Genomic DNA, 16095 nt, shown 5'->3' with positions numbered 1-16095 from the left:
CTTGGGTTTCCGAGGCAGTATCACTACAGAAGTAGGATTGCCCAACCTTCCTTCCGATTCAATCCCTTTAGTGGGCCACAAGCACTTCACATTTGCATAGTCTCACCCAGTCATTTGGTGAGAGTTACAAAGACTAGAAGGCTAGAAGGGTTATATTAAGTAATTCACTGCACCACACTTATCCTTGCAACTTTTACGTAAATTTAAAATTATTTCCAAATGAAAATTTACATCAGATATATATTTTGTCTTGAATTACAAAAAATAAGTTTTATATATGTGTGTATGTGTGATCAAAATTAACACACATGGGGCTGATTTTAAAAATTCAAGAAAACCCAATAAAAGCACAGTACTATTAAGAAATTTTAACCTATGCTTTTAGTCTTTGCTGGATTAAGAAGACTAGAAATGAAAAAGGACATAGAAGATGATGTAAAGATTTTAAAAATCAAAATTCAAAACCAAACAAACTTGTTTCAGTTCTAACTTTATTATATACTATTTCTGCAACCGTAGGCAGCATACTTAAGCTCTCTAAGCCTCAAATTCCTCATCTGAAAATAAGGAGATAAAATAGAATCTATCTCATAAAATTGGTGGTGGTGGTTATGGGATAAGGCATGTGAAATGCTCTGCTTAATACTTGCTACACAGAGCCCTTTCAGTGAATGTCCAGATCAGTGAGAAAGACAGACACTTCCTAGTTCATTTCATAACATAACATAATCCTGAAAGCATGACAGAAGTACCTACAGAAAAGAAACCTATAGACTCATCTCAGTAATAACTATGATAAACCAAAAACCAAACTCACTACCACAGAGTCAATTCCTACTCATAGCAACTTCCTTTATATTTCTGAGGCAGTAAATCTTTATGGAAGTAGATTGCCCAGTCTTCCTTCTGCAGAGTGGCTGGTGGGTTTGAACTGTCAACCATCTGGTTAGCAGTCGAGTGCCATAGGCACTGTGCCACCAGAGCACCTTATTAAATATGACACTTAAGTTATTTTTAAAAATCCAGCAGTATATTAAAAGAATAACATACCATGACCTAGCAGGGTTCATTCTAAAAATTAAGAACTATTCAGCATCAGAAGAGCTGTTACTGTAATTCGTTACATTGCTATGATTGCCTCCCATTTAACCTATCCTCTCAATAGTTGCCAAAAAAGCTTCTGATAAAATTCAATAATTATTCCTGGGGGCGGGGTGGGGGGAGAAGAAGCCTCTTTGTATAGGAATTGAAGGAAACTTCTTTAACATGATAAAGCAACTGATCACAAATACCTAGTAAATCACCAGGGGCATGTCAAAACCAGAAAGTGTGTGCCAGGACTCTGTCTTATATCCCTGAGTGGCATAAACAGTTAAGCATTTGATTTACTAGCCAAAAGGTTGGCAGTTCAAACCTACTCAGAAAAAAACAAGGAGCAGACATGGGGTCGCCATGAATCGGAATTGACTCCACAGCAAACTAACAACAAAATACATGGTATAGTGTAGATCTCAATGGAGTTTCAACAGAGTAGCATCCAGTCATTCAGAAAAATAACTCTAACATAGTCTCAGCCATGATTATCCAAGATCCAGACATTTACGGTAAAAGTATTTAATGTCTAATAAAGGTGAGGAAAGGCAGAGTGTTCAATAAGATAATTGATAAACTTTGGGGGAAATGGATCTTCACCTCATGGCATACATTAAATAAATGTTAGATAGAGTGTAAAAGTGACGCTATAGAGTATCTAGAATATAGAGGTGAATAGTTGTATAATCCTGGGATATAGAAGGTTTTTTATATGCTGATACCAATGATAGATGTCTTAAAGGGAAAAAAAATGAGAATTTTGCTTGCATAACCTTTTTTTTTTTTTTTAATATTTTAAATTTTATCATGGTGAAAACATAACACCAAGGCATTCACCAAAATAACAACTTCCACATTTACAGCTCAGAGATATTGATGACATTTTTCATGTTGTACCACCATTATCACTTTACATAACATTTTTAAAACATCAGTATGGCCAACATTATATAAACAATGTTTAAAAAGAAAACTTTAAGTATATTATTGCAAGCTGGGGTGAGGGGGGGAGGCAGGAAAGCCGGGAAAAGAAGAGAAAAAGCCGGGGGGGGGGTTGGAACCAGGACAGAATGAGGAAGCAGAGGCAGGGATCCAGGTAAGGCCAGGGACCTAGGCAACACCCCTCCCAAGCGGTGGGAAAGAGGCAGGGATCTATGTAAGTGGAGGGTGGAGAGGTTTTGAACAGCTAAGGGAGACGAACTTGTCAGTTTGTCCTGCTGTGGTAGCGTGTTGTGTGGCTTGAGACTGTGCCACCGGTGTCTCAAACCCAGTAGGGTTGCACATGGTGCACAGGTTTCAACAGCTTACACACTGAGACAGACTAGGAAGAAGGAGGAGGCCATCCACTGCTCAAAGAATTGGCCAGCGAAAACCTTATGAATAGCAGAGAAACACTGTCTCATACATTACTGTGCAACTTTATGAATAGCCCAGAAACATTGTCCGATACAGTGCAGGAGGATAAGCCACTTAGGTCGGAAGGCTCTCAAAACAGGACAGGAAAAAATTGCATCATCAGAGTAGAACCAGCCTTAATGATATGGATAAGGTAGAGCTTTCGAGACCTCCATGTGCTGATGTGGCATGACTCAAATTGAGGAGAAATAGCTGCAAACATCCATTAATAATCAGAACATGGAATGTATGAAGCATAAATCTAGGAAAATTGGAAGTTGTCACAAATGAAATGGAGTTCATAAAGATTGATATCCTAGCATTAGGTAGCTGAAATGGACTGGTTTTGGCCATTTTGAATCAGACTACCATGTGGTCTACTATGCCAGGAATGAAAATTTGAAGAGGAATGGTGTGGCATTGATCATCACAAAGGATGTTTCAAGATCTGTCCTGAAGTACAATGCTGTCAGTGATAGGATAATATCCTATGCCTACAAGGAAGACCAGTTAATACAACTGTTATTCAAATTTATGCACCAACTACCAAAGCTAAAGATGAGGAAATTGAAGATTTTCATCAGCTTCTGCAGTCTGAAATTGAAGATTTTTATCAGCTTCTGCAGTCTGAAATCAGATTGACTATATCTGTGGGAAGAGGTGATGGAAAAGCTCAATATCTTCAGCCAAAACCAGGCCAGGGGCTGATTGTGGAACATCAACTGCTTATATGCAATTTCAACTTGGAGTTAAAGACAGTTAAAACAAGTTCACAAGAGCCAAAATATGATCTTGAATTTAGAGACCATCTAAAGGATAGATCTGATGCATTGAACACCAGTGACCAAAAACCAGAAGAATTATGGGTGACATCAAGAACATCATCCATGAAGAAAGCAGAGATCACTAAAAAGATGAGAAAATAAGAAAAGACCAAAATGGATGACAGAAGAGACTCTGAAACTTGCCCTTATGCAGAGAGTAGCAAAATCAAATGGAAGAAAATTACAAGAACAGAAGATTTCAAAAAGCAGCTTGAGCAGATAAAGCCAATTACTATAATGAAACATGCAAAGACTTAGAAAACCAAAAGGGAAGAACACACTCGGCATTTCTCAAGCTAAAAGAACTAAGGAAAAACTTTAAGCCTTAAGTTGCAATATTGAAAGATTCTATGGGCAAAATACTGAATGATGCAAGAAACATCCAAAGAAGATAGAAGGAATACACAGAGTCACTGTACCAAAAAGAACTGGTCGATCTTCATCCATTTCAGGAGGTGCCATATGATCAAGAACCAATTGTGCTGAAGGAAGAAGTCAAAGCTGTACTGAAGGAATTGGTGAAGAATAAGGCTCCAGGAATTGACAGAATACCCATTGAGATGTTTCAACCAACAGATGCCCCACTGGAGGCACTCACTCGGTTATGCCAAGAGATTTGAAAGACAGCTACCTGGCCAACTGACTGGAGGAGATCCATATTTGTACCCATTCCAAAGAAAAGTGATCCCACAGAACATGGAAATTATCAAACAATATCATTAATATCACATGCAATAATATCACATTACTGAAGGTAATTAAAAAATGGTTGTAGCAGTATATTGACAGAGAACTCCCAGAGATGCAAGCTTGATTTAGAAGAGGATGTGGAACAAGGGATATCATAGCTACTGTCAGATGGATCTTGGCTGAAAGCAAATACCAGAAAGATGTTTACTTGTGTTTTATTGACTATGCAAAGGCATTTTATTGTGTAGACCATAACAAATTGTGGATGACATTGAGAAGAATGGGAATTCCAGAACACTTGATCCTGCTCATGAGGAACCTGTACATTGACTAGGAGGCTGTTGTTCCGACAGAACAAGGGGACATTGCATGGCTTAAAATCAAGAAGGGAGCGTGTTGGAGTTGTATCCTTTCCCCATACTTATTCAGTCTGTATGCCGAGCAAATAATTTGAGAAGCTGGACTATATGAAGAAGAATGTGGCATCAAGATTGGAGGAAGAATCATTAACAACTTTTGATACACTGATGACACAACTTTGCTTGCTGAAAGTTAGGATGACTTGAGGCACTTACTGATGAAGATTGAAGAATACAGTCTGCAGTATGGATTACATCTCAATATAAAGAAAACAGAAATCCTCACAACTGGACCTATAAACAGCATCACGATAAATGAAGAAAAGATTGAAGTTGTCAAGACTTCACATTGCTTGGTTCTACAATTGACGCCAATGGAAACAGCAGTCAGGACATTAGACAACTTGCCAACTGGGCAAGGTGGCGCCAAGGAACCTCTTTCAAGAACTGAGGAGCAAGGATGTCTCCTTGAGGAGTAAGGTGCACCTGACATAAGCCATGATATTTTCAATTGCCTTGTATGCATGTGAGAGCTAGACAATGAACAAGGAAGACTGAAGAGGAATTGATGCTTTTGAGTTGTGGTATTGGCAAAGAATGCTGAAAGGACCATGGACTGCTAAAAGAACTAACAGATCTGTCCTGGAGGAAGTGCAGCTGGAATGCTCCTTGGAAGCAAGAATGGCCAGACTTCATCTCACCTACTTTGGTCATGTAGTCAGAAGGGACCATTCCTTGGAGAAGGATGTCATGCTTGATAAGGTGGAGGGTCGACAAAAGAGGGGAAGGCCCTCAACGAGATGGATTGACACAGTGACTACAACGATGGGCTCAAGTATAGCAAGGATCATGGAGCTGATGCAGGACCGGGTGGTGTTTCATTCTGCTCTGCATAGGGTCGCTATGAGTCGGACACAACTCGACGACACCTAACAACAACAACCACAACAACATTGCAATCTATTTAAATGACTATCTGTTACAAATAAATCATTAAGAAAATGAGTACAATGATCAGAAAACTGATCATAAACAACATAAACAGGGAACGTATAAAAAGATTTGTAAATGACAAAAATATAAAGAGAATGTTCAGTGAAATGGTATGCAAAAAAGCACAAGTAAAAGCAACATTGAGATTACACTTTTTGCCATTAAATTGTGAAGATTCAATGTCAAGTGTATAGGGAGGGGAGAACCCTCGACATTGCTGGAACTATAATCTTGTACCAGTATTCCTAGATGTCACATTAGCACTATGTAGCAAAGCCTTAATAATGTGCATATTTTTGCCAAAGCAACTTCTAAGAATTTATCTTAAGAAAATAATTGGACAAGTAAGTTTGCAAATGTGGAATTAAAAGGTGTTCATCACAACTTTATTTCCAATAACAAAAAATTGGAAGCAGCCTAATTATCTAGTATTATTAAATGTTATGTATGTCCATATAATAGAAAATTATATAGCATTAAGATAAATTATAGACATATGTTTATTGACATAGAAAAATATATTAAGTAAGAAAAGCAAGGTACAAAACTATGTTCATTTTGGTAAGAAAAATATATATGTATATATACACAGGAAAAAAAATTAGAAGGAACTATACCAAAACATTTAGGAGCTCTGGTGGCATAGTGCCTAAGGCATTTGACTGCTAACCAGAAGGCTGGCGGTTCACACCCACCAGCCACTCTGCGGAAGAAAGACTGGGCAATCTACTTCTGTAAGACTTACTGTCTCGGAAACCCAAAGAGAGTCACTATGAGTTGGAATCAACTTGATGGCAATGAGTTTGATGTGTGTGTATGTATGTATGTGTGTGTGTGTGTGTGTGTATTTATGTATGTATGTATATATATACCAAAACATTACTAATGATTATATTTTAATAGAAGATTCAGATCATTCACCATGTTTCTCCATAATTTCTGCATTCATTAAGTTATTTTTATAGTAATTTCTTTAGATTCTACAAAGAATATGAGCCTGAACAAGATGCTGTAGAGATGTATTTTAGGTGAAATGTGCCTATTACTGGGTAACAAGTAGAAAGGGTTTCCTTTTGGGAGGACCAATTCCCAAATCTTGTGGATACTTTGGACCAGAAAGAGAGGTACATTGTACTCAAACCAGTTAGAATTAGCTGAACTTACTGATTCACTTGGGTCTTTTTCCCATATCCCATGGGCCTCCAGAATGCCTCCATGATGTAGGCTTAGACTGGACATCTTTCCTAATGCAAACATGTGGTTCCAGCCTTTGCTTATACACTGCAAACAATGATTTTTTCTGCTTCTTTGGCTTCTGGTTCATTGCCAGCTGTTTGACTTCTTGTTTATTTTCTGAATAAGCCTCTTAATGGCACAACTCTGCTCCATTACAGAATGCAACTGCTCTGCCAGGTACTTGGCGAAGAACAGACGTGCACTTAGAGAACCCAGAATACCACACCAGATGGTATTTCAAGTATTTTTTAGGACAAGGTAATTATACCATTAGAGTGGTTGGGAAGAAAGGATATTCAAAGTGAAAGTTTGTCATGGTGTCATTTCTGGTACCTTATGAGTGAAACTAACCAACTTAGAGACATTAATGGCAAGCCATGTAACTTCAAATTCAGTAGTAAGCTTTATAAATTAAGATTCTATTCAGAGTTTCAGCCCTAAGATTTTTCTAGCCAGCTTTCTTTTTTCCTTCCCAGTAGAGGGGATTAAAGGGTGTGAGATCATCTTAATGAGTGATTTAAAAGATGACAGGAATTTGCAGGTGGAAAACAACTTTAGACTCTATGGGATCAGTACCCTACTTCTAATAGGTTCTGAACACCTAATTCAAGGCATGGAGACAGAGTTGATTCCCTGAACTCCAGGGCTAATAAAGAACAAGAGAGGCATTAGACTATAAGCTCTAGTATCATTCATTCATCAAAAGCAAGTATTTATTTAGCACCCACTCTGTGCCAGGCGCTATGCAGAGCAGAAGGGATACAGTCATGATCCCTGCCCTCATTTAGCTTATGGAATGGATGTGAACTCTGGCTCTGCCATATTAACCATAGGCCCTTAGACTAGTTACTGTCTACTTCTCTAAGATTCTGTTTCCTTATCTGTAAAGTGGAAGTATTACTGGTACCTACCTAGTAGGTTTGAAGAGAACTTTCAATAAGGTATATGGGAAAAACACTAATCCCAGTGCCTGATGTAGCAAGAGCTCAGCCATTAGTAGCTATGTGTATTTAAAGTGAAGGGCTCAAGTGAACAAATAAGGATGGGTAGGAACAGGGGAGTGGTTAGTGACACAAAATATTGGGAAAGGAAGAATAATCACTTTTCTGGGTTAGAAATGAAAGAAATTGCTTCTCAGACTAATGCATTCATTTGTGGAAGATGTGATGATTGAACTGTAAAATGAGAGATTAGACTCAAATGATATCTTTTTTTAAAATTAAAAAAAAATCTGACCCTATATTATTATAAGAATTTTTTTTTGGCAAAGCATAATTTATTTAAGGGGAATAGAATGTGGAAGCATTTATAAGGAAGGAAGGAAGTAGGACAGTTATCGTCCCAGCATTGGGCCTAGAGCACAATGGTAACTTTAGAGAAAAATGGTGTCTGCCACCATGAGTGATAGAAAATCTGGTTCAAAGTGACTTAAACAATAAGGAACATAACAAGAAACAAATAAATTGGGTAGGGTCCAGAATTGGTAGATTCAGAAGCTCAGTAATGTCATCAAGGGCCCAAGTTCTTTCTCTTTTTCTGCTTCCCCATCCTTAGTGTGACAAGTTAGGTTGGCCCTCCTCAGGGTCATGAGATTGTTGCAGTAATTCCAGACATCATTTCTAGACACGACTATGTTCAGAGAAAAAAGAAGGGCATCTTTAGGAGTGAAGAAATCTTTGTAGAAGCCTCTTGGCAGATTTCTCCTCCTATCTCTTTGGCCAGAATCAGGTCACATGTTCATTCCAGAACCAATAATTGGTGAAAGGAATGGGTGTACATGATTAGTGTAGAGTGATCAAGTCCTATTAAGGTTGGGTTTGGGATTATTATTCCCTGATCATGTGAAAGAGCTGGATATCACCATAAGTGTCCACTAGTACCTACAACTAGAAGAACCAGTTTCATTCTTTCTGTTCTAAACCTATTTCTTTTGCAGTCCACCAGAATTACATTGGAAATGATGCAGAGAAGAGCCCCTTCTTCTTGTCTGTGGCCCTTTCTGACCAGAACAATCAGCGTGTCCCTCAATACCGTGCTATTCTTTGGCGGAAAACAGTAAGTAACTTTAGCTTACACTTGCACTTGCATCACCATTCCAAACTTTAATTAGCATCGTTGTCAAAGTGGTTCAGGTAAGCCTTTTTCTCTGAGGTTCTTTAAGTTTGGATATTCCAGAATTATACTGTTCAGAGATGGAATCTTCAAATTCTGAATTTAACAGCAACTTTCCCTTTATAAGACACTAATCAAACATACACACTTCCCTCAATCTGTGGCCTCTGAGAATACGATAATATTTTATAGTTTATATCATCAGTTCATTAAACTTGTTGTTGTTAGGTGCACTCAAGCCAGGTCTGACTTAGTGACAGAATGAAACACTTCCTGGTCCTTTGCCGTCCTCACAGTCATTGCTATATTTGAATCCATTGTTGCAGCCACTGGGTCAGTCCATTTTGTTGAGGGTGTTCTTCTTGTTTGCTGACCGTTTACTTTACCAAGCATGATATCCTTTCTCCAGGCACTGGTCCCTCCTGGTAACATGTCCAAAGTACATGAGATGAAGTCTTGCACATCCTTACCCCTAAGGAGCATTCTGGCTGTACTTCTTCAAACACAGACTTTTTCGTTCCTCTGGCAGTCCATAGTATATTCAATATTCTTCATCAGTACTATAATTCAAATATATCTTCTACTTCAGTCTTCCCTATTCATTGTCCAGCTTTCACATGCATATGAGGCTATTGAAAAGACCATGCCTTGGGTCAGATGTATATCAGTCCTCAAAGTACTATCTTTGCTTTTACACTTTAAAGAAGTCTTTTGCAGCAGATTTGCCCAGTGCAATGTTATTTGATGTCTTAGTTGCTGCTTGCATGGACATTGATTGTGAATACAAGTAAAATGAAATCCCTGATAACTTCAGTCTTTCTCCATTTATCATGATGTTGCGTGTTGGTCCAGTTTTAAGGATTTTTGTTTTCTTTATGCTGAGGTATAATCCACACTGGAGGCTGTAGTTTTTGATCTTCATCAGTAAGTGCTTCAAGTCCTCTTCACTTTTAGCAAGGAAGGTTATGTTATCTGCATATCGCAGATTGTTAATGAGTCTTCCTCCAATCCTATACTGCATACTTTCTCATATAATCCAGCTTCTCAAAATTATTTGCTCAGTGTACAGATTGAATAAGTATGATGAAAAGATTTAACCCTGAATCACACTTTTCCTGATTTTAAACCACGTGGTATCCCCTTGTCTGTTCAAATAACTGCCTCTTGGTCTATGTGTAGGTTCCACATGAGCATAATTAAGTGTTCTGAAATTCCCATTCTTCTCAATGTTGTCCATAATTTGTTATGATGCACAGAATGAAATGCCTTGTGTAGTCAATAAAACACAAGTAAGCATCTTTCTGATATTCTTTGTTTTCAGCTAAGATCCATATGATATCAGCAATGATATCCTTCATTCCATGTCCTCTTCTGAATCTGGCTTGAATTCTGGCAGGTCCTTGTCAACGTACTGCTGCAACCATCTTTGAATTATCTTCAGCAAAATTTTACTTGCATGTGATATTAATAACATTGTTTGATGATTTCTGAATTCTGTTGGATCACATTCTGTGGAATGGGCACAGATATGTATCTCTTCCAGTCGATTGGCCAGCTGTCTTCCAAATTTCTTAACGAAAACAAATGAGTGCTTCCAGTGTTGCATCTGTTTGTTGAAACGTCTCAATTGGTATTCCTTCAATTCCTGGTCTTGTTTTTCACCAGTGCCTTTAGTGCACCTTGGACTTCTTCTTTCAATAATATCAGTTTTGATCATCTGCTACTTCCTGAAATGGTTCCATGTCAACCAATTATTTTTGGTACAGTGATTCTGTGTATCTCTTAAATCTTCTTTTCACACTTCTTGCATTGTTCAGTATTTTGCCTAGAGAATCCTTCAGCATTGCAACTCGAGGCTGGAACGTTTTCTTCAGTTCTTTCAGCCTGAGAAATGTGAGTGTGTTCTTCCCTTTGGGTTTTCTAGCCCTCAGTCTTTGCACGTTTCACTATAATACTTTACTTTGTCTTCTCAGGCTGCCCTTTAACCTTCAACTCTTTTACTTTATTATTTCTTCCATTCATTTTAGCCACTCTACATTCAAAAACAAGTTTCAGAATCTCTTCTGACATTCGTTTTGGTCATTAACCTTTGCTGTTTCTAATACTAAAATAAGTGAACAGGTTCACCATCAACTAAAAGAAACAAAATTTAGTAGAAGAATACAATAGTATATAGGTACAGCATGCCATCAGGAGAGACTAGTCCCTGGAAAAGGATTTCATGTTTGGTAAAGTAGAAGGTCAGTGTGAAAAAGGAAGACTCTCAACAAGATGGATTCAACACAGTGGCTCCAAAAATGAACTCAAACATGGCATTGATTGTGAAGATGGCATAGGACTGGGCAGCGTTTTGCATTCAGCCAACTAGATGGCACTTAACAACACAGCCCATGTGGTGCTCCTGTTCCCGTGAGTCACTCAACTAGAATTTCTTTTAGGTTTAGCCTCCTTTGATAAATTGTACAGGATAGAAAGATAACTCAGACCCAGCAAGGGAAGTATTCCGCCTCTAGCAGGTTCTGAACACTTCATTCAGGCCAGTGAGCCTTTCAGCTTAGAGACACGAGTCTTTCTTCAGCTTAAGAAAGTTTTCTTATGTTATGTTTATTATTATTGTTTCTTTTGTTTCTATTTTCTGAATTTTTTCTAGGAATTCTTATATTCAATCTCTGTCTTTCACCTTTTCTCATTATTTCTTCTCTTGGTATTTTTCTTCCCCTTTGCTTCTGGGAGAATTTTTACAGATAGAAGATGGTGCACTAGAAAGAGCAAAGGGTTTGGAGTCAAGCAAACTGGGTTCAAAGTACTTTGATAACAGACTCATTTTGTATGAATTTGAGAAAATTGCTAATGTGCATGAGCCTCATTTTCTTCTTTGTAAGATGGCTGTAGCTTACAGAATGGTGAGGATTAAAGATCTCATCGCATTAAATGAGATCTTGTTTGAAAATCTGTTTTCCCATTGTCCCAAATCATCAACTCTTAAACTGATTAGATGCCTAAAGGATAAAACGTTTTAATCTTGAATTGGTAAGTACGGTGATTACCAATAAAACCACACTTACAAAATGTCAGTAATTTTATTTGGTGGTCCTACTTTATGAGTATGTTTGTTGAAATCCAGTATTTTAATAATTGCATGTTGATTTTTAGCTCAACTATATAGGGTATCAAAAATTGCTGTGTAGATCTTTTAGGAAAGAAATAATAAAGAAACTTTAAAAAACACTGAAAAAAAAAGAGTACAAACACATGTGAACATGCAGGCATACATATATAGCAATAAAACACAACTTCAAAAAGCCCAGAAAATTTTTCCAGGTATTATTACAGAGTAAACTGTGATTAAGAATTTTTTGTAAATATTAAGACTAGTAATAGTAATAATGAGGATTTATTGAGCACTTACCATATGCCAGGCACTAAGTCCTCCAAGGTTGACACTTTAAACCTGCCAGCCACTCCATGGGGGAAAGATGATGCAGTCTGCTTCCACAAAGATTCAGTGTTGGAAACCCTATGGGAAAGTTCTACTTTGTCATATGGGTCGCTATGAGTTGGAATCGACTCAATGGCACTGGGTTTAAGTGCTCCAAATGCATTAGTTCTGTAGAGGTTATTGTAGCACAGGAGGTTAAAATGCATGGCCAAAGCCTGATGCCACTATGTGGCAGACCAGGCAGAACCCAGGTCTGAATGGCCAAGCCCTCACCACTGTAAATCATTAGTTATATATGTAATTTTTCAAAACTCATGCTATTTCTTGCCCTAAACTATGAGCTCCATGAAAGTATGGAAGTGTCTGCTTTGTTCTCAGTATCCCTACCACATACCCAAGGGCCTGGCACATAAGAAGCTCAATAAAATTTGTTGAATGAATTAATGAATAACACCAAAATTCAGCTTAAACTGTATACTATGCTAGCTCTAGCATAACATCCAAACTCATCAAAGTTTTATATAAACTTCCTTGTTTATATAAATTTTTAAAAAATTTCTTTTTCTAAGCAGGTTTAAAGTAAAATAGACTTAGGTCTTACTTGTGTGTCATTTCCTACAAAAAAAGTTTTGGCACTTTCTTCTTTCCCCTGTTACTGTAATTGGAGTTAGTCTTGCCATCAGCATAGCTGTACTTGAGGCAAAGTTTATGCAACAGTTTTAGAAAAGAACATTGGAGAACTGCGAGCCAGTTTTTTCTCAAGTACACGCATGATAGTCTTTTCTCATTATTCACCTATTAAGAAGTGACAGTGCCTTTGTCCAAAGCTTCTTATCTTCTATACCAGGCAGGCTGTTTTCTGGCCTACTTATTTATTTATTTATTTAGCTAATTACAGTATTCCAATCTCTTCTGGTTTAAATGTTCTCTTTAGGATGAGTCTATCAGTCTTGTAGATTTCTTCTCCCTTCTCCTGCTTTTCTTAAAATTGATGTTTGGGGACATGGGAAGAGGGTTTATAAGATTTCATAGTGGCAGAAGAGGCCCTTGGATCCACATCAGGCCCTTAGGGTTTTTGCTATGGACTAGCAAATCTGGTCTGTGAACCAACCACCACAGAAATATACCTGGCTACTCTAGCTTTTGGGTCATTAGGAAGCACCTGTCCCTGAAATCAATGGTCCCAGACATTTGCCCCTTGTTAGGAAGTCACTACATGTTGTGAACTCTTTGTCCTGTCCCAGTCTCTGCTAATCTCTGAGCCTCTCAGCAGCTCACTGGGGCACATTCCTGAAGCCTTGGGTCAGATGTGTGGAAGCAGAAACACTGCCTCAGGCCTAGGCTCTGATCTTCCTGATCATCAACTCTGGCAGCTTCTGAGTTACTGCCCCTCACCATGTTGAAATAGGTGCTATATGGACTTCAGGGAACTCTGGTGGCATAGTGCCTAAAGCATTTGACTGCTAACCAGAAGGCTGGCATTTCAAACCCACCAGCCACTCCTCGGAAGGAAGGTTGGGCAATCTACTTCCATAGTGATACTGCCTCAGAAACCCAAGGAGGGGTTGCTATGAGTCAGATCTGACTCGATGGCACACACACACACACACGGACTTCGAGAGTCCTGTAGAAGGTCATGCCTAGGAAGTGGGCCTCTAGTCCAAATGTTCTTAGGTACCTCCAGGTCTTATTTGGTATGTATACAACTTCTCTTCCTTCGAGGCCTGCCCTTAGAATGCCTCTGGATTCTGAGCAGTTAGAACCCTGACAACTGATTCCTGTCATTTTCTTTCTTCCCTCCTCCTACTGGAATAGGAAAGTAGAAATTTCCCACTTCTTCTGCCATTCTCAGTGGATTTTCTCAATGTCATATCTTCTTTCTAGAAGTAACAGTCACTGCCTCCTCATCTGGGATGGTTGCCAGGTGCTGGGGGGGGGGGGGAGAGGATGGAACAAATGCAGGGGGAAGGACAAATCTGCTTATTTTAACTTCTGAAGATACCATCTCTATTACAGTCCAAATTATAACAGCACTATGAAGGAGACAAAGATAGAGAATGATATGGTTGGCCTGCTTTAGACAAGGTAAAGCCTTCAGGAAGGTTTTCTGGGGAAGTGACATTTAAATATAGACAGCTGAAGGACAAAAAGAAATTGACCATTTAAAGAGTGAAAGCAGAGGACAGAGTGTTCCAGACAGAAGGGACGCAAATATATTACAAACAAGGAGTGCTCTAAGGGATTACTCTTAGCCAGTAGTAGAAAAGCCAAGGAGGTAGGACTTAAACCCAATTTTGCAATATTGAAGAATTCTATGGGCAAAATATTAAATGATACAAGAAGCATCAAAAGAAATGGAAGGAATACACAGAGTCACTGTACCAAAAAGAATTGGGTGACATTCAACCATTTCATGAGGTAGCGTATGATCAAGAACTAATGGTACTAAAGGAAGAAGTCCAAGCTGCACTGATGGAACTGGCACAAAAACAAGGGCTCCAGGAATAGATGGAATACCCACTGAGATGTTTCAACAAATGGATGCAATGCTGGAAGCACTCGCTTGTTTATGCCAAGAAATGTGGAAGATGGTTACCTACTCAACAGACTGGAAGAGACTATTTTTGTGCCCATTTGAAAGAAAGGTGATCCAACAGAATGCAGAAATCATCAAACAATATCACTAATATCACCTGCTGCAGATAATTCAAAAATTGTTACAGCAGTATACTGACAGAGAACTTCCAGAAATTCAAGCTGGATTCAGAAAAAAGCATGGAACAAGGGATATCATTGCTGATATCAGATGGATCTTGGCTAAAAGCAGAGAATATCAGAAAGATGTTTACCTGTGTTTTATTGACTATGCAAAGCCATTCAACTGTGTGGATCATAACAAATTATGGATAACATTGTGAAGAATGGGAATTCCAGAACATTTAATTGTGCTCATGAGAAACCTATACATAGATCATGAGGCAGTTATTTGAACAGAACAAGGGGATGCTATGTAGTTTAAAATCCAAAAAGATGTGCATCAGGGCTGTATCCTTTCACCATATTTATTCAATCTGTATGCTGAGCAAATAACCTGAGAAGCTGGACTATGTGAAGAACGCAACATCAGGACTGGAGGAAGACTCATTAACAACCTGCAATATAAGATGACACAACCTTGCTTGCTGAAAATGAAGACTTAAAGCACTTACTGATAAAGATCAAAGACTACAGCCTTCAGTATGGATTACACCTCAACATGAAGAAAACAAAAATCCTCACAAATGGACCCATAAGCAACATCTTGATAAATGGAGAACAGATTGAAGTTGTCGAGGATTTCATTTTACTTGGACCCACAATCAATGCCAGTGGAAGCATCAAGCAAGAAATCAAATGATATATGGTGCTGGGCAAATCTGCTGAAAAGACTTTTTTAAAGTGTTAAAGAGCAAAGATGTCACTTTGAAGACTAAGGTGCTATGGTGTTTTCAATAGCTTCATATGCATGTGAAAGCTGGACAATGAATAAGAAAGGCCACAGAAGAATTGATGCATTTGAATTGTGGTGTTGGTGAAGAATTTTAATGTACCCTGGACTGCTAGAAGAACTAAAATCTGTCTTGGAGGAAGTGCAGCCAGAATGCTCCTGGGAAGTGAGGATGGTGAGACTTTGCCTCTTGTACTTTGGACATGTTATCAGGAGAGACCAGTCCCTGGAGAAGGACATCATACTTGGTAAAGTAGAGGGTCAGGAAAAAAGAGAAAGACCCTCAAGATGGATTGACACTGACTGCAACAACAGGCTGACGCACTACAGTGATTGTGAAGATGGCACAGGACCAGGCAGTGTTTCATTCTGTTGTACATGGGTGCAAAAACGACAAGGAGGCCACATGTTCTGACCTCCTCTAACCCTACAAGGGGAAGGCAGGATTACCAGCAGTAACCCAAGGCC

The 16095-nt window shown here is 38.6% G+C and overlaps 1 protein-coding gene across 1 annotated transcript in view; it reads left to right on the top strand.

The window, feature by feature from the left end:
• The window catches only part of GARNL3 (GTPase activating Rap/RanGAP domain like 3), a 165882-nt gene that overhangs the window by 59282 nt on the left and 90505 nt on the right, over nucleotides 1–16095 (top strand). The window contains exons 3-4 of the mRNA XM_007944319.2: nucleotides 6748–6847; nucleotides 8526–8644. Of these exons, the coding sequence (XP_007942510.1) occupies nucleotides 6748–6847; nucleotides 8526–8644 (219 nt within the window). The remainder of the gene's footprint in view (nucleotides 1–6747; nucleotides 6848–8525; nucleotides 8645–16095) is intronic.

This window comes from Orycteropus afer, unplaced genomic scaffold (assembly GCF_000298275.1).
Source record: "Orycteropus afer afer isolate SDZICR_OR568_19922 unplaced genomic scaffold, OryAfe1.0 scaffold00123, whole genome shotgun sequence".
NCBI classification, from domain to species: Eukaryota; Metazoa; Chordata; class Mammalia; order Tubulidentata; family Orycteropodidae; genus Orycteropus; species Orycteropus afer.
Note: the sequence above shows the minus strand (reverse complement) of the source record. Positions and strands in the feature narration are given on the sequence as shown.